General features: G+C 42.8%; 1 protein-coding gene across 1 annotated transcript in view; it reads left to right on the top strand.

The window, feature by feature from the left end:
- Positions 1 to 20,409, top strand: part of BRDT (bromodomain testis associated) — a 76,504-nt gene that overhangs the window by 52,951 nt on the left and 3,144 nt on the right. The window contains exons 13-19 of the mRNA XM_075833223.1: positions 3,010 to 3,056; positions 6,122 to 6,281; positions 7,900 to 8,012; positions 10,411 to 10,537; positions 12,223 to 12,323; positions 15,501 to 15,700; positions 16,739 to 16,928. Of these exons, the coding sequence (XP_075689338.1) occupies positions 3,010 to 3,056; positions 6,122 to 6,281; positions 7,900 to 8,012; positions 10,411 to 10,537; positions 12,223 to 12,323; positions 15,501 to 15,700; positions 16,739 to 16,928 (938 nt within the window). The remainder of the gene's footprint in view (positions 1 to 3,009; positions 3,057 to 6,121; positions 6,282 to 7,899; positions 8,013 to 10,410; positions 10,538 to 12,222; positions 12,324 to 15,500; positions 15,701 to 16,738; positions 16,929 to 20,409) is intronic.

Raw genomic sequence — 20,409 nt, 5'->3', positions numbered from 1 at the left:
ACGATCTCATTAACTGTGGGTATGTTCACAAGGTATTTGGACACTGATTTAAAAATGCAAGTCGATTTTAATGCTCATTTTTGTCGCTGTTTTTCTTCAGGGTTTTTTAAAAACCGCCTCCTGGAAGTTTTCAATTTGAACATTAAAATCAGCAAGCGTTTTTTGGTTCTTTTCAGCACACAACAGCGCCAAAGGCTATCCATTGATTTTAATTGAAATTTTGGGGCGGATTCAGCGTCCACATAGGTCAGGAGTTTATTTTTTAGTGCCGCTGATTTATATTCAGGGCTCTGAAAAATTGGTACAATATGAACTACAAGGCTGGGTTCACACGACCACATTAACGTCCGTAATGGACGGACGTATTTCGGCCGGAAGTCCCGGACCGAACTCAGTGCAGGGAGCCGGGCTCCTAGCATCATAGTGATGTACGACGCTAGGTGTCCCTGCCTCTCCGTGGAACTACTGTCCCGTACTGAAAACATGATTACAGTACGGGACAGTTGTCCTGCAGAGAGGCAGGGACTCCTAGCATCGTACATAACTATGATGATAGGAGCCCGGCTCCCTGCACTGTGTTCGGTCCGGGACTTCCGGCCGAAATACGTCCGTCCATTACGGACGTTCATGTGCTCGTGTGAACCCAGCCCAACACTGATTCCCATTGAAAACAATGGGAGGCAAAATAGAAGCGTTTTCAGTGCTGATTCCCACATTAAAAAGTGTTGGAATTAGCTTGCAAAATAATAGAGGTGTGTACAAGGCCTAAAATAATATTTTAAAATGATTTTACGATGTTGGAAAATCCTTTCCAATAACCTATTTCTAGTTTTAGTTTTACTGTTAGTTTTCAACAAAGATGCGGGAAAATGGCAAAATCTGTAACCTAATCATCTTCATAGTCGTCGTCTCCCCCCCCCCCCCCCCCCCCAAAAAAAATAAAAAAAAATACATTAATTAAAAACAGGGCCCTTTTTTAATCTGGTTTTCACCATGTTTCAACTGGTATGTCACAAAGGGTGGAGCATTACCAGTGAGTGTGATTTACTTTTACTTGGTGTCTATTGCACCTAGCAGTAGGGGGGGGGGGGGGCGGAAAAATGTATTGTACTAATAATCTAAGCTCAGGACGGGGGAGAAGGAGAACTAATGCATCTGGAAAAATAGAAACAGAAATTAGACACATTTTTTTTAGATACTTAAAATGGGTAAAAGTGTCAAATAAAACCATACAAAGAAGGAAATATCTATATATGAATACATCTCTGCCATAAAATGCACCATGTGACCTGACAAAGTACGGATGTGGAGATAGCACAAAACATTGTCCAAGAAAATATCCCCCAGGGATGCAGATGTGATATCTTCAACACTTGTTGTCGGGGGCACATGGTGTATTTTGTATCTATTTAAAATGTCACATTTTGTGAATTATATTGTTGATAGAGTTGGGCTGTGTTCACACATCGTGGTCAATTTGCTTTTTTTTCCATTTGCCACGATTTTATCAAAGTTTGTAAAAATTGCAAATTGACTGCGATGTCTGAACACCGTTTCAGAAGAGAAACACGAAGTCATACAGGAAGAATGTGACAATACAGAAGCTCACCTTTGGGCTTAATTGAATGAGTGGAACTAGTACCCTCTTTGAGATCATGGTCAATGCCATTAAGTCACAGAAACCGTATACTTTATTTATATATTTTAATTCATGTTAACATTGCTTCAGTTTTATGTTTTAATGAGACACCTTATTTTTTTTTTAGTATGACCTTAGGTTGTGTACCACTGCACTCCCCACCCCCAATTCAAGGGGATCTGATTTCCTTTTGTGTATAGTACTTGGCTTAGTGGCACTAATATGCTCCCGCAATTGTGTCTCTTCTGTTTATATTGGCCCCCTTTCCCATGAGTTGGTCCGTTCTGTCCTAAGAACATCGTTTTAATGCTGCCAAGCAGAGGGAGAAAAAAAATAGTGTATGTATAGGTCATCTTGGATGTCCTGTTTGTGATGTTCATAGTGTTCAGTGCTTGTATCCATTAACCGTTACAGTACTTGGGCTGAAAAGAAAAAAATCCTCACCCACATGCATATTCGTATGTTCTTACAAAGTTTAGCATGTGTTTATTTAAAGCCTTACAGGTGTTGTACAAGAGTAGAAAAGTCTGTTTTTCCAGAAACCACGGGACTGTTGTCCATAGGTTGTGTTTGATATTGCAGATCAGCCTGTTAAGGCTTAGTTCACATCTCCTTTTTACTGTAAGTCTGATTTACACGTTTTGACATGAGAAAACCGTGTACCACAATGTGCACCACAGCGTGCACATTGACTTCTATGGTCAGGACAGATGCCCTAATGGTGTAGTAGCTGTTTTGTTTGCTTACATTGTATCCTTTTGTTTTTCCATGTCCTGAAAAGTGTAGTCTGCTACGCTTTTCAGTACTTTTCAAAAACGCATACGTTTTTATTTGCATTGTAGTCAATGGCGACGTATGGACGACGTATGCAATATTAAGCCCCACGTTTGCATACGTAAAACGTATACGTTTTTGTAACCTTATATAGGCAATCTTGACTTGATAAAGTTTGATTTCGCTAAACAACAAAAAAAGTATAAGTTTTTATAAGAATGGGCACAAACGTACAAAAACGTATATGACCTATACTGCAAAAAAAAACAACATATGTTACAAATGCATACGTTTTTGTAACTTTAAAAACATATACGTCGTTGTGTGCACAAACCGAGATGTGAACTGAGCCTTGCAATGCTAAGCAGAACACATGGATGAGAGCGATGCTGTTTTTGGAAGAAAATATCATACCAGAACATCATGGCCCATGGACACTTACTGTATGTATGTCACCAGAGCAAAAACGAATACTTCGGACAACTATTGGTTAATGTAGATGTAGGAAGGTTCTCCTATAAATGTTCTTGCTGTTATTTGTAAAATACCTCCTATTGATGTTTATAATGGAAATAAGTAATTTCTTTTGTTTACAGAACCCCTGTATCCCAATAAGAATTCCCCCCCTGCAAAACAAGACCAGGTAAATACAGTAATAACTTTCTGACACTAGTAAACACCTATTCTTTGTTTCAGGGCTAGTTCTTCAAGTGTCCATTCTTTGACTACAAAGCAAACATTAAGGGACAAGTAACTAAATAAAACAAAATACATTTCCCTCCAAAAAAAAGCAACGTATCATTGGGCGATACTCAGGACTGTCTTTACAACTCATGCTGCCCTAGGCACTGAAACCAAATACACCCCATTTAGTTCCCTGCCACTTTGGGAATGGGGCATAGTCTTCCAATCTACCTATTTTTGAACTAAACCTTATCGGACACTTTTCATATTAGAAAAGTGTAGGTGAACCAGACCAGGTAAATACTGTTTAGTACTGTTGGCTACAGTTGGGTGACGTCAGAAACTTCTAATTATATTGATAATGAGATATACTGTATATATCGCAAGAATTAAATATATTTTAATTTCTAGCCCAACTTTAAAGTGCATAAAAAAACATGAAAAAAATGCAAGCACGTGCACACTGACATTCAAGCACACACATGCGCACACGCAAGTACACTTGCAACATACAGGCACACACAGATCTGCACACTTAAAAGGGTTGTGCCACCACAGCATTTAAATATGTTTTTGCTGAAAACATTTAAAGGGGTTGTCCAGTCCCTAAAAAATGGCCTATCCTCCTACGAGCGCTGCTTCCCCTTCATTTCTTCTTGCTCACTGTGAATCGCTGACACACATTGAAGTGAATGGGGAGAAAAGGCTGTAATACCTTTAAAGAGGCTCTGTCACCAGATTTTGCAACCCCTATCTGCTATTGCAGCAGATAGGCGCTGCAATGTAGATTACAGTAACGTTTTTACAGTAACGTTTTTTGCAAAAGTCCAAGTGGGTGTGTTTAAAAGTAAAAGTCCAAGTGGGCGTGTATTATGTGCGTACATCGGGGCGTTTTTAATACTTTTACTAGCTGGGCGCTCTGACGAGAAGTATCATCCACTTCTCTTCAGAACGCCCAGCTTCTGCCAGATCACGCTGTGTCGTCACTCACAGGTCCTGCATCGTGTCAGACGAGCGAGGACACATCGGCACCAGAGGCTACAGATGATTCTGCAGCAGCATCGGTGTTAGCAGGTAAGTCGATGTAGCTACTTACCTGCAAACGCTGATGCTGCTGCAGAATCAACTGTAGCCTCTGGTGCCGATGTGTCCGACACGATGCAGGACCTGTGAGTGACGTCACAGATCTGCACTGCCAGAAGCTGGGCGTTCTGAAGAGAAGTGGATGATACTTCTCATCAGAACGCCCAGCTAGTAAAAGTATTAAAAACGCCCCGATGTACGCACATAATACACGCCCACTTGGACTTTTACTTTTAAACACACCCACTTGGACTTTTGCAAGCCTTATTTGCATAACTACAAAAATGGTCATAACTTGGCCAAAAATGCTCATTTTTTAAAAATAAAAACGTTACTCTTATCTCCATTGCAGCGCCGATCTGCTGCAATAGCAGATAGGGGTTGCAAAATCTGGTGACAGAGCCTCTTTAAGTGTACCTAACCTTTCAGATGACTTTTTAGAATAAGCTGTCGTGTGTGTACATGAGGGTTAACACTCTTTCTGGCCATTATATGACTTGTATACTGGTTTGTTTGTTTTTGTGGTTTTTTTTTAGCAGTTTTGTTCTCTGCTGGTTCTATCTTTAATTTTTTCTCTGAACTAGTGGGGGAGCCCAACTGCTATTATGTCTTCTATATACACACACACACACACACACACACACACACACACACACACACACACACACATACAATGCATCAGCATGGCGGAGACTACACAGCAGTAATGAGCAGTGTAGCTGTGAATCCAGCACTGGGGTGTGATAGAACTCTTAGGACCTGTTCACACTGAGTTTTTTTGCAGGCAGAAAAAAATCTGCCTCAAAATTCCTGAAGGGATTTTGAGGCAGATTTTGTACTGTCTGCACGTGTTTTTTGGCATTTTTCCGGGGCATTTTTGCCTGCGGCCAATGAAGCTATTACAAGGACCACGGGCAAAAACGCAGCGAAAAATGCTCAAACGAGCACCGCTGTTTTTTTCTGCCTCCCATTGCTTTCAGTGCGAGGTCAGAGGCGGAAAGAAAGGACATGCCGTAGTTTTTTTCCGCGAGCGGCTTAAAGCCTCCAGGGGGGAAAAAACCGCCTCTGCTTCCAATTGAAATCAATGGGGTACGATTTCAGCCATTTTTCGGCGCTGATTCTGACGTGGTTTCCGCGTCAAAATCCGCGCCAAAAAGACGGTGAATTGACCCTCACTATGAGCAACTGCAGCGTCTGTGTCTCTCACTGAACTGATCGTTTGTCTCGTCTTGAGGATATATCGGTAAATTCAGAGTGCGTGAACAGTTAGGGGGGAGGAGCCTGATGAGTAGAGAGCGAGGTATTTTTCTGTAGTAAAAAGTGTTACAAAGTTTCTTATATCAGCTTATTATATTGATTTATGTAAGTTTTTTTAAATGTTACCATTTAAATTAATTATTTTTGCCATTTGCACCGATTAAAAACAGTGTAACACTACAAAGTAATCTACCTTTGATGTAAATAATGGCACCCGCCCTGCGTTATTAGTGCCACCCACCCATCTATGCATCTTTGGTGGCCACGCATTCCTGGTTAATCATCTGTTTTGTAGTCACCCAACATGGCGCTGAATGTCCCACACATGCAGCGTTAAAAGAAGATTCCTCCACGTTGGCTATATTCAAGTTCAGTGAAAGGCGGGCATGTGCAGGGAACTTCAGAAGCTACCATACCTAGCAGTAGGCGTTCAGTTTTCCTGCAGCGCCACCACAGGGGAAATTAAACATTATAAATTGAAATCAAAGGGTTGTCTATGTAATGCAGGATAGGACAGGTCCTACAGAGAGGGAAAGAGAGAGACTGTCTTTGTAACCACTCATCACTCTGGCCAAGAGATGAAGCCTCTGAACAGGGACCCCTCTATTAACTCAGAATTATGGTATATGAAAATGGGATTCCTAAATTGGATGACCAATTTAATGCACTTTCCTGTCTTTTCAGATAACTCGCACTACTGTGTCCAGAGAGTTGGTTGTCTCCCAGCCTTCTCTTTCAAGAGACTGTCCGCAGTCTACACATGTCCCCTCTGTCAGTCATCTATGCAAATCTTTACCGAACAGCACAGATGGATATCAAGACAGTATTCTCTTATCACCACTAGGTAATGGGTTGATTATGCAGATCTCCGCAACAATCGTTCCCAGATGATGGCATGAGTGTATTTCGCTATTACTGCAATGTATATTGTGTATCCATTAATATCCTGAAATGTTTTAATGTAATGTATGTTCTAAAATATGCATCCAATCAGAGTATATAAGATTACAGTAGACTGCTGCCAAAAGCAGCAGCACATTTTATAAAATCCATTCAAAAGTAAAATAGAAATCTCAGGGTGAAATTACCATAAGCATACCTCCCAACTTTCAAGTATCACAAAGAGGGACATCCAATGTGGCGTGTGCAGCGTGTCGCGGAAAATTGTTTTTTTTTAAGTCACGCCTCTAATCCCACTCAATCCCCACCCATACACACCGGATTCAGCCCACACAGTATCATGCTCCCATAGTGCCTCCTACACAGTATAATACCAAGTAGCTGCCCCCACACAGTATAATGCCCTCTAGCTGCCCCCATACAGTATAATGCTCCCATAGCTGCCACCATACAGTATAATGCCCTCATAGCTGCCGCCATACAGTATACTGCCCCATAGATGCACCCATGCAGTAAAACACAGATGCCTCCATACAGTATAATGCCCATACAAATGCCCCCATGCAGTATAATGCCCCTAGTGCCAGTACCCATGTAGATAGTGCCCATGTACATAGTGCCACAGTGTCCCCTGTAGATAATGCTTCTATATAGTGTCACAGTGTCCATGTAGATAGTGCCACAGCCCCCTTGAAGATAGCACCACCCCCCTGTAGATAGCGCCATTGGGACTCCCTCTAGGAGCGGAATCCCCAGCCAGAGCATAGGCCGGGGAGTCTGCTCCTTGATGGAAGCCCTGATGTCACTGTCCATATATGGACAGTGACCTCAGTGGCTACTCCTTGAGTGGAATCCCCGTTGTCGACTCTGGCCGGCGATTCCGCTCCAGGAGGAGCCCCTGATGTCAATGTCCATATATGGACAGTGACCTACGGGGTTTCCTCTAGGAGCGGAATCCCCAGCCAGATTGGCAATGGGGATTCCGCTTAAGGAGTAGCCGCTGACGTCACCGTCCATATATGGACGGTAACGTTAAGGGCTTCCCCGAGCATAGCGCTTTAAGTAGCGCTGTGCCTGGGGAGTCCTCGGCGAGTGGAGGAGCTCCCTGTGCTCATCCGCTATGAACTAATTCTGAAGCAGGGTGCTGATGGTTCCCTGCTACATAATTGGGTTCAACTGTATCTGCATCCTGAGGACGCAGATACAGTCAACAGCGGAACATAACCCTGGCCGCCCGGCACAGAGGGACACCGCCTGGAATCTGGGACTGTCCCGCTGAATCCCGGACGGTTGGGAGGTGTGTTGTAAGTGAATACCCACCCCTCTCTCTGTGATTCTGGAGAGGTGCACCCACCATATTGTGCCAATTAAATCGTATTGGATGAGTATAGAATATTCTTGCATTCAGGTTCTACAGAAAATTGCCAACGCCTGATGGTAGTGCTTACTATTCAGCACCCTTCCATTGTCTGCTGCCTCCTTACTATGAATTCCAGATTGTGTTTATTCATTGAGGTTTAGATTTTTTTGTAAGTAAATTAAAATATTTCTTCTGTTTGTAGCTATAAGTAAGTTGTTGTCCCCAATCGTATCTCCTGTATGTGAGACCGCTGCTTCTACTGAGAAAGAAACGCCACAATCGTGTATAACCAAAGCTGAGAATAGTGACCCAGAGGTAATTTTTTTTCCCTTGTATATCATTTGGATATTTCTAGAAATTGATGCATGGTTTATTGACTTGTTGCTCTTCTTAACATCTTCAAGACACAGCAATTTTTTAAAAAAAGTTTTTTTTATCATCGAATTTGACTGCGGCATCTAAAGGGTTAATTGGCCGGGATTGAAGTTCCCTCAAATCCTGGCAATTAAGTGGGTGTGTCAGCTGTATAATACAACTGGCATCTGCAAAAGATGGTGCGGGCACTTGTCATGTGTCTCCGGCATCAGTTTGGCCTTCCCTTTGCGTCATTTCGCGGGAACAGAATAGCTCATATGGTGTAAATGTATGTCATAGGCCAGGAATTTACAGTGTAAATGCAGTTTACACCTTTGAAAGTGTTTTTTTTATTTATTTATTTTTAATAAAAATGTCTATCAGGGTGTTTTGTGCAACTTTCTAAATACTTTTTATTAAAAATTACACTGATATGCTGGATGGCTGTTATCTGTCACATCCAAGTTCATAACTCAGATGTGATCGATAGCAGCTCGATCCTGCGTGGACCCGCTGACACTGAAACCATCAGTGTCGCTGAACTGACGGATTGAGGTCTCAGCGCTAGATACAGCTGCTCTGTATACAGTATACAAAGCAGCTGTATCTCAAAGTAAAAATTATTTTTAGTAAAAAGTTGCACAAAACACACTGATATTTTTATTAAAAAAAACAATTTCAAATGTGTTCATAGCCTTTAATTTTTCATTATTAATTCTTGTCATAGTAGTTGATGTAACTGTTTTTCGTCGTTTTTTAAAAAGTTGTGCCGTTTTTAGGACGCACCTAAACCAATAAAACGCTTCAAAGCTGATTGTGAAAGAGGTTGTCTCACCATGACTACTCTAAGAATGAAACCCCTGGCAATCAGCTGTTATTGGGGGTGGGGGGGTTTGCAGAAGATGGTAATACTCTCTCAGAGGTTCTCTTCTCTGCTCTGGCTCATAGTGGGCCTCCCCCATCTATGACTTCTATATGCCCTAATTAGGCAAATGAACAAAGGTTATCCTGATAGGACTGCCCCATTTAATGTAAAATAAACCTTGTAGTTGTCTAATTTGGAAACCTAAAAACATTCAAATAGTGGCATCTTGATCACAGCAGGGAATATTTATTAAAAGAGCGTGAACTGTAACCTTTTATAAAGTAGTCCTTCTCCAGATGTAGCATCGCTGTGCTTGTCACTTGGCATAATCCATTAAAATCTTAGTGTGTTATCTGTAGATTTCTTTTGAACTGCTGGTAAACCTATTAAGTAATATTCATTGTGGTTTATTGCAGTGTACAAAGGAAACCGTTCAGGGTCATATGTATTTATATCTAGAATTTCCTGGCCCTATCCATCTGATCGCTACTATAGCTAATGTCCTTTCATACTAAAATTGTATTTCTGTGTGCGCTCAGGAGGAAAGGAGTATGATATAAAATCTATATTCAACTGTAAACAACATTTCACAAAGATGATCTATTTGAAAAGTTAAAGCATACCTCGGATTATGAAACTTTCCATAAATCAAAAGTACAAGCTAAGATAAGAAACTTTGTAATATATCTTATTACGGAAAAATGCCTCTTTCTACACTTATTTTTCCTCACCCTTCCCCTGCCTCCTTAAATGTTCAGAAACTCAGAATTCACTCATAGAATCTGTAGAGCATAGAGGAGAGGATTCTCAGCTTCATTGAGTGATCCGGTTACAGTTGCCTATACAAGTCTATGGAGAGGGGATGGGGAGCAGGAGGAGGTAGCAGCTGCAGGATGAGAGGCACAGATGCTGCTTCTGCTACTAGTGAGTGATTTATTGTCTAACCCTAGTGCTGTATCCACAGCTACACTGATCCGTACTGCTGTATAATATCCTCCATGTTGCTTCTAAATGTGTGAGATAGAAATAGGGGGGGGGGGCAGGATCTCCTCTATATCCTGTGTATAGGAGTTAAGAGACTGTTAGCAACTAGTCTCCTTCTTCCGCTCCTCCTCCCATCTCTACAGACTTCTATGAGCATCTATAACCTGATCCCTAAGTGGAATTTAGAATCCATCTCAGTTCTGCTCTTAAGATTTTGAGTAAATTCTGAGAGAGTGAACATTTAAGGAAGCAGGGGAAAAAGAGGAATTTTTCTCAAATCAGATATTTTTGTATCTTCGCTTGTACTATTGATTTATGGAAAGTTGGTTTATAACCAGCAGTACACTTTAACTTTTCAACTAGATTATCTTTGTGAAATGGTGTTCACAGGTGAACATAGATTTTAAATATGAAAAAATATTACAATGGGTTAAAGAGTGAAACTTTTACGTAGTGATTTTTAAATTACGTGAAGGGAATGACCTGAAGTAAATATTTTTCAATTTCCAGGATTCATTAGTTTATATGAAAAAAGAATGTCTTGTGATTAAAGAGACAGCTGTTAATATTTTGCTCCATCCTGAAGGCTCTATTGAATGTAAAAATGGTCCTGGAGACGTTCTTCCAAAACCTGTATGTGAGTAAGCATCTTGTATGTATTTATGTTGCCCACTTGTAACCAGTGATCACTAGATCATAATGATTAACTTTTGAAGAATATGTTAACATATTAATAAAGCAACGGAAAGAAGAAGATGGCAAGTACTATTTTATTGGTCTGGCTGTTTTCTGTTGTTTAATGTGGGGTATGGTATTCTCCAGGGCAACACAACATGAAGCTCTTACATTTGGCTACTGACTTGACATGGCTACAAAAACTCTTTTATGCTACATTCCTGTTTTGCTATGTTATATGCCTTAATGTCCCTTTGGCACAGGGCAATTTTTCAAGCCACCGACTAACAATAGGTGGTTTGAAGATCTGTGGCGGAAAATCCTCTCTGTCATGACGAGCAACCGTTTCCTCCCTGCTGGGCAAGGAGCCTCATTGTTTCCTAGCGTTGGCTGTCCCAAGTGCCATGCGCCAGGCAGCGATGCCTATGGTAATTGTCACTACAATTGACATTTACATTTACCGACCGTGCCACCAATAATGGTAGATTTATATCTTTTTTGGCGACACGCTATTGTTGATAATCTCCAATGAACATTGTACATGGGCCTGGAGTATAAGTGAGCTAGTGTGCCACTGAATGGCCCTGAACTCCTTATTGGGGGGCAAAGGCATGAGAACGCGCACGGTTTCAAAAATACTGTACAAATGTACACGTGACCGGCTCCATGACACCTTAACTAAAATGATTCCCCTTTGGCAAGTTAGCTGAGCAGAAAGCTCGATCTCTTGTAGCTCCCATTTCAGGAAGGAAGAACGTTCAATGACTGTAGTAGCATCCACTAGCTTATTGTTATTGGGACATCTAAGAAATTCAATTATTAAAAAAAAATCTTTCATTTATTCAGGGCCTCATCTAAAATCAGACAATGTGCATGTAGGTGGAATGAATTATGGGGTTATAATACTATAATATTTTCTTAAAAGGAAAACTCCATCCAGAAACAATTGATATGTGAAGATATAAGAACATTTGCTATATATATATATATATATATATGTATGTGTGTGTGTGTATGCGCGTGCGCATGAAATCAGTGTATGTTAATTGTGTATGCTGCTTTATCAACTTTAAAAACCCTGCCAATCTTGCTAACCGTTTCTATGCAGACTGACCAGCTGTTAATAACCCCCCCCCCCCCCCACCACCATGCATTCGTCCCTTCACACATTTTCTGTGTATGACCAAGGCACTGCATGTCCTGTTAGATTCGGAGACGAGACCCCATGTTCTGTATGTGATGAGAGGGAGCTTTGGCTGAATCATTGAGCACAGAGCTGTGACAGAGTTGACGATGTGGGTATATTAGTAGCTGGTGAGACGGCATGGATGAACATTGTGTTGTCAATCCCTCCTTTTCCAGAGATTAGGCAGAATTTTTAAAGGATACTCTTGGGAGGCAATTTGGCAGGCAGCGGCAGGTCCTCTTTCATGGTGATCCACAATGCCAACGCTGATGTTCATTACTCCTAAGGGCCCCAGGATGCATGGCCTCAGATTGAATGGGAAGATTTTTGCATTGGGCTCTGAGACCCACAGAGCAGAGTCACCCCTAGATCGCTGTATGCAACATTCCGCCTCTAAGGCCAATAGAGTATTCCATTATTTATTTGTCTTGGAAACATAATTTGATTTTGTTTTTTTCCAGTATCAAATGATTTGCATAAAACCACTATGGAGAAAAGTTCTACTGAAAATCGTATTGAGTCTAATCAACCAGATAGTATTGTGAAGACCCCACTGGAAAAGGTATTTTTACACTAATTTGTGTAATATTATCTGTATGACTGGATGCTATAAAATGCTGGTGGACCTGCCTGCTTATTAACAACCTAGAGCTTCCGGCAGCCCTGTGAATGTTTTTATTGCATTAGCAAGTAGTATACAGGACACTTGATGACGTTCACTTTAGAAGATTCTAGGTGACTGATGAAGGATCTCCCAGATTCCATCATCACAGTTGAAGACCTCTATAATTAGTGAGTTTGAGCAAAGATGAGCGTTGTTTGATAAATAAGTGGTAAGAAGGTTCATACAATAAATGATGAGGCAGATAATAGTGTTTAGCACAAAACGATCTTTTTGTTCTTGTACAGTTTGCCAATGTTTTCATGTTCCTTTTTCATGCAGCCAATTGTACAGTAAATACTTCCACAAAAAAGGTAATGGGTACAGTGTGATTTATATGATTCACTTGACAACTATCCTCAATTTTATCACCGATTTTGCTGATGTGTGATTTCAACTGCCTCTGACTTCCAAAATTGTTCGCCATCTTCCCTCCCCAGTCATTTAAGCCATGCAGGGCTGGATTAACCACTTTATCCTTATGAATCCCATGATTATTTTAGTTTTTGCATCGCCGCATTTCTAAAGTGCTAGGCCATGGCAACCCATTAGCTCGCCCGCGATCACGGCATTGTTGTTAATAAATGCGGCATCTAAAGTGTTAAATTGCCCGGATATTAGTTACCTCCAATCCTGGCTGTTGCAGCGTGATGACAGCTGTATACTGCAGCCGACACTCGCTGATTATGGCCCCTGTGCCTGCGTCCTCCACTAGATGTACTGTTACATCATGTCATACCTCCCAACTTCCAAGTAACGCAAAGGGGGACAAACGATGCGGCGTGCGTAGAGTGTCACTGCAATTTTTTTTTCCTTTTAAGCCACACCTCTAACCCTGCCTAATCTCCGCCCATACATAACAGGTCAAGCCTACACCGCATCATGCTCCCATAGTGCCTCCCCACAGTATCATGCTCCCATAGTGCCTCCCCACAGTATCATGTTTCCATAGTGCCTCCCCACAGTATCATGCCCCCATAGAACCCCCCCCCCCCCCACACAGTAGAACACCCCTATAGCTGCCTCCCACACAGTATAATTCCAAATAGCTGCCCCACACTTTATAGCGCTCACACAGATGCCCCCATACGACAAAATGCCCCCACAGATACCCCCATACGGTAAAATGCCCACACAGATGCCCCCATACGGTAAAATGCCCACAGATGCCCCCATATGGTAAAATGCCCACACAGATGCCCCCATATGGTAAAATGCCCACACAGATGCCCCATACGGTAAAATGCCCACATAGATGCCCCCATACGGTAAAATGCCCACACAGATGCCCCATACGGTAAAATGCCCACACAGATGCCCCCATATGGTAAAATGCCCACACAGATGCCCCCATATGGTAAAATGCCCACACAGATGCCCCCATACGGTAAAATGCACACACAGATGCCCCCATACGGTAAAATGCACACACAGCTGCCCCCATACGGTATAACACCCCATAGCTGCCTCCATACAGTATAATGCCCCCTTAGCTTCCCCCATACTGTATAATGCCCCATAGTGCCACAATGCCCACTGTAAATAGTGCCCACATACTACCACAATGCCCACATATAAAGTGCCTATGTAGATAGCGCCAGTGCCCCCTGTGGTCAGTGCCCATATAGTGCCACAGTGCCCATGTAGATAGTGCCACCCCCCTGTAGATAGCCCCATTGGGGCCCGCCTTTGGAGTGGAATCCCCAGCCTGAGCATCGACCACGCTGTGGTCGGGGATTCCACTCCAGGAGCCTCTGACGTCACTGTCCATATATGAGGCAACTCTCTGGATGGGTATTCCGCTCCAGGAGTACCCCCTGATGTCACTGTCCATATATGGATAGTGATATCAGGGCCTGCTCCAGGGGAGGAATCTCTGACCAGAGCGTCGGCAATGCTCTGGCCGGGGATTTCGCTCCTGGAGGGAGCCCCTGACGTCACTGCCCATATATGGACAGAGATGTTAGGGGCTTTAAGATGCCGGAATCCCCGGCCAGAGAGTTGGCAACGCTCTGGCCAGGGATTCCGCTCCTAGAGGAGCCACTGATGTCACTGTTCATATATGGACAGTGACGGCATGGGCTTTCCCAAGACAGGAGTCCCCTGCCAGAGAGTTGCGTTGCTCTGGCCGGGGACTTCATAGTTGAATGCTGCAACAGGGAGCTGACCGTTCTTGCTTCAGCATTGGATATAACTGATGTAGATACAATTGACATTGGGACGTAACACCGGCCGCATGGGACACTGTCCAGAATCTGGGACCGTCCCGCTGAATCCAAGACTGTTGAGAAGTATGTTACATCCTATTACGATACGAACATCGCAATTAGGATGTAATAGTAGCTCCAAATGCAGGCAGGGAGGGGTTAAGATTGGGGGGCCCTCGGCAAAAAAATTGGATGGGACCCCCTTTCCCACCCTTTGTACCCAGACCCCACCTGACTCTCTATCACAGCCATGAATGCACATGGCCCTCTCCACTGAATTCTGAGACCTCACAAAATAGTTAACATGTCAGCATCCAGCTGTGCAAGCCACAGGTCTCTTCCTGCCTGAGAATTCACATTCTCCCAATCTGGTTGTGATTTTTAAACTGGATTGTAAGAACCAGCCAGGATAGAGAGGGTGGTTGAAGGTCCTCTACGTACCCAATATGGTGGAGACCCCAGTACATGTGCCTCGGTGCCCTCCCTATCATCTTGCCCTGGGGCCAAGTGTAGATTACTGAAGACCACGTCCAGACACATAGCTTTTATGCCAAAGTCAGTCACCTTTTGGCAAGTGCTGGTAGATTCAGGGCTTCTGTTTAAGGGTGGAGCATGTGCCTTGGGTGCTGTGTGCAGGGGAAAGTTCTTGTCAACAAGCCCACTCTGTCTTGGCCAGAAAGGAAAGTCTAGCTAAATCTTTGAGTAGATCCTGCTTGAAGAATAATGGAATCGGCGAAAGAACTAAATTCTAGATTTGTATTCGTAGTTGGAAATTACGTTACCAAGTTTTCAGCCGGTGACTAGATTTCTGAAATCAATCATTGAAGCATGATGGAAGAAATGTTTAGATTATTTTTTTTTCCTGTTATAGATTATAAAGGTCCAAAACTCCTGCTGGGCAAAATTTTCTAAAGCTATCAATACCACTGCAGTGACCATAAAGTCATCAAGTGACAGCTTCCAGCAGTTCAGAAAAGCGGCAATAGCCAAAGAAGAACGAGCGAGAGCACTGAAAGCTCAAGAATTAAAGCGACAGCAAGAACTACATGTGGATAAAGGAGATAAAATAAGGTTGGGAGCATTCCTTTTGTCTACTGATTTCTAGGCCAATTTTGGACAACGTAGTGATGTCACTGTACATGATTTCAGCAATTGCATTCAGCGTGTTGCTAGTCAGTCCTTTCCTCTTACAGTAAATAAGCCGTTCCACCCCTGGGGTTGAAGCTTTTCTCCAACCGGAGGGAGTGCCCCTTTTTGTTTTTGTTTTTTTAAACCGCTTTTTTTTTTACTGTTTTTTTTTTTTTGTTTTTGTTTTTTTTTTCCTACAGGCCGTTTAGATTTTTACAAGTGTATCATATTTTTGCTTGATGTCTCTTTCCAAGACTAAATGTAATTATATTTTAACTTTCCTCATAACAAACATACTACAGGCCTTTTCATTCTACCTTTTGCAACTTTAGGGCATCCTTTTTATGATTCGGTGCCCAGAACTGAACCGCCTATTCTAGATGAGGCTGTACGAATGCTTTGTAACGTTGTTATAGTTTGATCCTGTTCTGTGAATCTTTTAATACACAACAGTATCTTGCTGGGCTTAGTAGCAGCTGATTGACATTGCATACTGTTATTTAGTCTATTACCTACAAGTACACCCAGATCCTTCTCAACAAGTGACTCTCCAAGTTTAACTCTACCTAGGACATATGATGCATGCAGATTATTAGTATCCAGATGCATAACTTTACATTTATCCAAATTAAACTTCATTTTCCAAGTGGATGCCCAAAAACACAGTGTATATCATTTATATATAAATTTAAGATTTTCTCTGGGGAATGGTTGTCATTGACTACAAATATCACAGGATGGTAAAAACAGAACGTGCTTTTGGCTGATGCTTTAAGGGAACTGCCTGACCTGTAGTTCTGTTGAAAATTGAACTATGACATATTGGGAGCACTTATTTTGGCACAGAGGAGAAACAGTGGTGTTGCTCATAGCAACCAATCAATGGCTTTCTTATTACTTTTATACCTTGTATTACAGAATAGGAATAGAAATATGATTGGTTGAAGTATTCTTATATTTAACACACAAAATGTTTTATAGAGAACCAAAGGATATGGAAACAAGTAACTGTACATCACCTGAGACAAAGAGTCTAGAAGTGCAGCCTCTAAATATGCAAGAGCCAACCAAAGATCTACATACACCTGAAATTCTCATCCCAGAGGGCCGCGCAGAGGAAGAACGTAACCTGGCAAGGAAGAAGGAGCAAGAGAAGCGCCGCAGGGAGAGTGTAAGTATTATAGTCACGGCAGCCGTGCTATTTCTCATCATTATTACTCATAGTGTAATTTTTATTTTTTGGTCTGACTTTGTAAATTTTACAATTCATTACAGAAGAAATTGAGTGTTGTGTGTGAATATGCCCGTAAGATACTGTTGCAATATCTCTATAAACTGCGGAGAGCGCTGTGCCTCTAGCCATCTCGCTAGATGTTCCATAACACAATCATTTCCTTTAGAGAGGTGAACTTAATAAGGAACGGTGGCTATTTTTTTGAATGTTACTTTTGATACCTTCCCTTCCAGAAACCTCTAGATGTCCTTTTTTTTTTTTTTTTTTTAAATCAAACCAATTTTATTGATACGAACACAGAAATGAAATAACACATTAACATTCACATTACAATTTTCCAACATCGTATACAATAGTTACAGCATATCAGGAAATCCCCAACTTCCCCCCTCCCCGCACAGCCCCCCACTATATCTCCGCCCTTTGTTTCTAGTACCATTCCTGGCCAGAGCACATTTCTCTTATCAAGGTTCCCCACCACCCCTTCTTTGCTCCAGACTCTATCACCCCCTGTTCCTCAGACGACTCTTGCCCTTAGTCTGCTCAGTTCAGGTGACAGCACCTCAGGACAGGCCAGCCATCTGCTCCATTGTTTCTAAAAAAAAATTTCCGTGCCCCTTTTAGAAAATATCTTATGCTCCATCAGGATATTATAATTCAACATTCCTACAATTTCCCTCATCCCTGGTGGCTCCGCGTCCAGCCAGTGTTTAGCAATGCATTTCCTCGTTTGGTATAATATCTTGGCAATTGCCAGGCTTGCCATTCTGTCACTCTCCAATTCTCCCACCGCTCCCAACAACATAACTTTAGGGTCTGCCGCCAATTCCCGACCATACACCTGCTTTATCAGGTCCAATATTTCCCCCCATAGGGTCCTCGGGGCCTCACATGACCAAAACATATGCAATATGTCCGCCTTCTCCTCCGTGCACCTAGGACATTTAGCATCCGTTCTAATACCCATCTGTTTTAATACCCACGGGGTGCGGTACACTCTATGTATCAGGAAGAGTTGTGATCTCCTCTGCGCCAGACTGAGCGATAAGTGACATGTGGACGCTAATATCTCTTCCCACTCCTCCTCGGTCAATGGACCGACATCCTGTTCCCATTTCGCTTTTACCCGCACCATTGGGTTTCCCAAGTGTTTGGACAGTAAGCTCCTGTACACCATTGAGATCAGGCCTTTGGTCGTGTCAGCCCGTCCCACATACTCTAGGACCCCAAGAGCACAGACCGTCAGGTCCACCACATGCGCCTGCGCCTGTAGGGCATGACGGATCTGCAAATATTGGTAAAACATATTGTGCTCCAGTGGAAATAGGTCTTTCAACTGCTGAAATGATCTCAGCCCGTTGTCATCATACAGGTGTTGTAATCGCCTAACCCCTGCCGATTCCCATTTTTGCATGCCCTCTAATTGGTATAATTCCCACAAGACCGGATTATGCCATAGGGGAGTATATTTGGTACACTTTCCCACTCCCAGGATCTGTTTGCATTGCCACCATATTTTATGTATCAGGAGTAACGTTGGTTTAGCACTCGACAATCTCTTAAAGGTATGCGCTTCCAGACCCTCTAGTGGGTTAAGTCCTCCCCCCAAATATGACAATAAACGTGCACTGGAGCCCCAGGTCTCTGTGTCCTCCCACCCCTTAAACTGTTGGCTTTGGGCAGCCAGGTAATATATCCAGGCATTTGGCAGCGCGACCCCCCCTTCGTCTTTTAGGCAATTGCAATTTCTCCAATTTAATCCTTGGAACCCCTTTTTTCCAGACCAGATCCCGAAAGAGATTGTGCCATCGTCTGAACCATTGCTTAGGTATCCATACTGGGGAGTTATGAAGAATATATAAAACTTGAGGCATAAGGATCATCTTGATTAGATTAGTCCTCCCCAGAGCAGAGAGCGGGAGCCTGTTCCAGGCATCCACCTTATGTTTTGCTTTGAGCAGCAGTGGTAAAACATTCAAAGACATATAGTCTTGGACCCTAGCCGTCACCTTAACCCCTAGGTACGTAAATTCAGAGACTATCGGAATCCTGGGTCCCACTCCAGTATCTACAATATTCACCGTGTCAAGTGGCATCAGAGCAGACTTGGTCCAGTTAATATTTAATCCCGAGAATTCCCCAAACCTTGTGATCGTATCCATTACTACCTTCAGAGTATTCTCCGTGTCCGTCATATATATTAAAATATCATCTGCATATAGTGAAATTTTTTCCTCCATTTCCCAATATTGCAAGCCTCTTATACGCTCCTCCTGTCTTATGAGGCACGCCAGTGGCTCTACCACCAAGGCGAATAGCAATGGTGACAGTGGGCACCCCTGGCGCGTACCCCGGGCCAGTGAAAATCTCTCGGACATTGCACCATTCACCCGTATGCGGGCTGTAGGGGCCACATACAACAACTGTATCCACTTCACGAAGTTAGGGCCGAATCCCATCTTTTCTATTACCCGCCAGAGGTACCCCCATTCTACACAGTCGAACGCTTTTGCGGCGTCTAACGTTAGCACCGCCCTTCCTCCTTGATCATCCGGTGTCGCCTGAAGATTTAAAAACAGCCGCCTGAGGTTGACAGCCGTCGATTTGGAGGGCATGAACCCCGATTGGTCTTCATGCACAACATGCTGTACCACCCTGTTCAGCCGCAGTGCCAATATCTTTGCCAAAATCTTGACATCCGATGTCAACAAGGATATTGGTCTGTAGGACTCCGGTAATTGACTGTCTTTCCCCTCTTTTGGAAGAACCACTATCGTAGCCTCATATAGGGAGTCTGGTAGTTTACCTCTGTCAAAGCTATCCTGCAAAATACTAAAGTATTCTGGCGCTAGTTCCGTCCCATATTCCTTATAGATTTCCCCCGGTAACCCATCTGGACCCGGGGCTTTCTCATTTGCCATATCCCTTATCGCCTGTTCCAACTCCTCCAGTGAAATAGGTGCCTCCAAGCTTTCACAGTCCTCCCAGCCCAGGGTAGGCAAATTAATGTTTCCCAAGTACTTGTCCAATTGCTGTGTGTCGTAATGCACTTTGGATGTGTATAGGTCAGTATAAAACCGCTGAAATATTTGCAAGATTTGCCCCGTGTCTGTCTCCACCCTCCCCCCTAAGGCCATGAATAAAATTATTACTCCCATGCGGCTTTGCCATCCTAGCGAGTAGTCTCCCCGCCGTTTCCCCTTCTTCATAATATTGCTGTTTAAGGAATAATCGTTTATTATCCGCCATTGTTAGTTGGTGATTTTTTAACAACGTCTGCGCCTCCACCCAATGTCTAAGTGTCTCCTCGGAGCCCTCTTCTACATGTCTCCCTTCTGTTTCTGTCACCCGATCCTCTAAACTTTCTTCCAATTGCCTAGATTTAGTTTTTATTCGTTTAATATGTTGAATGAATACT

This window comes from Rhinoderma darwinii, chromosome 7 (assembly GCF_050947455.1).
Source record: "Rhinoderma darwinii isolate aRhiDar2 chromosome 7, aRhiDar2.hap1, whole genome shotgun sequence".
Classification (NCBI taxonomy): Eukaryota; Metazoa; Chordata; class Amphibia; order Anura; family Rhinodermatidae; genus Rhinoderma; species Rhinoderma darwinii.
Note: the sequence above shows the minus strand (reverse complement) of the source record. Positions and strands in the feature narration are given on the sequence as shown.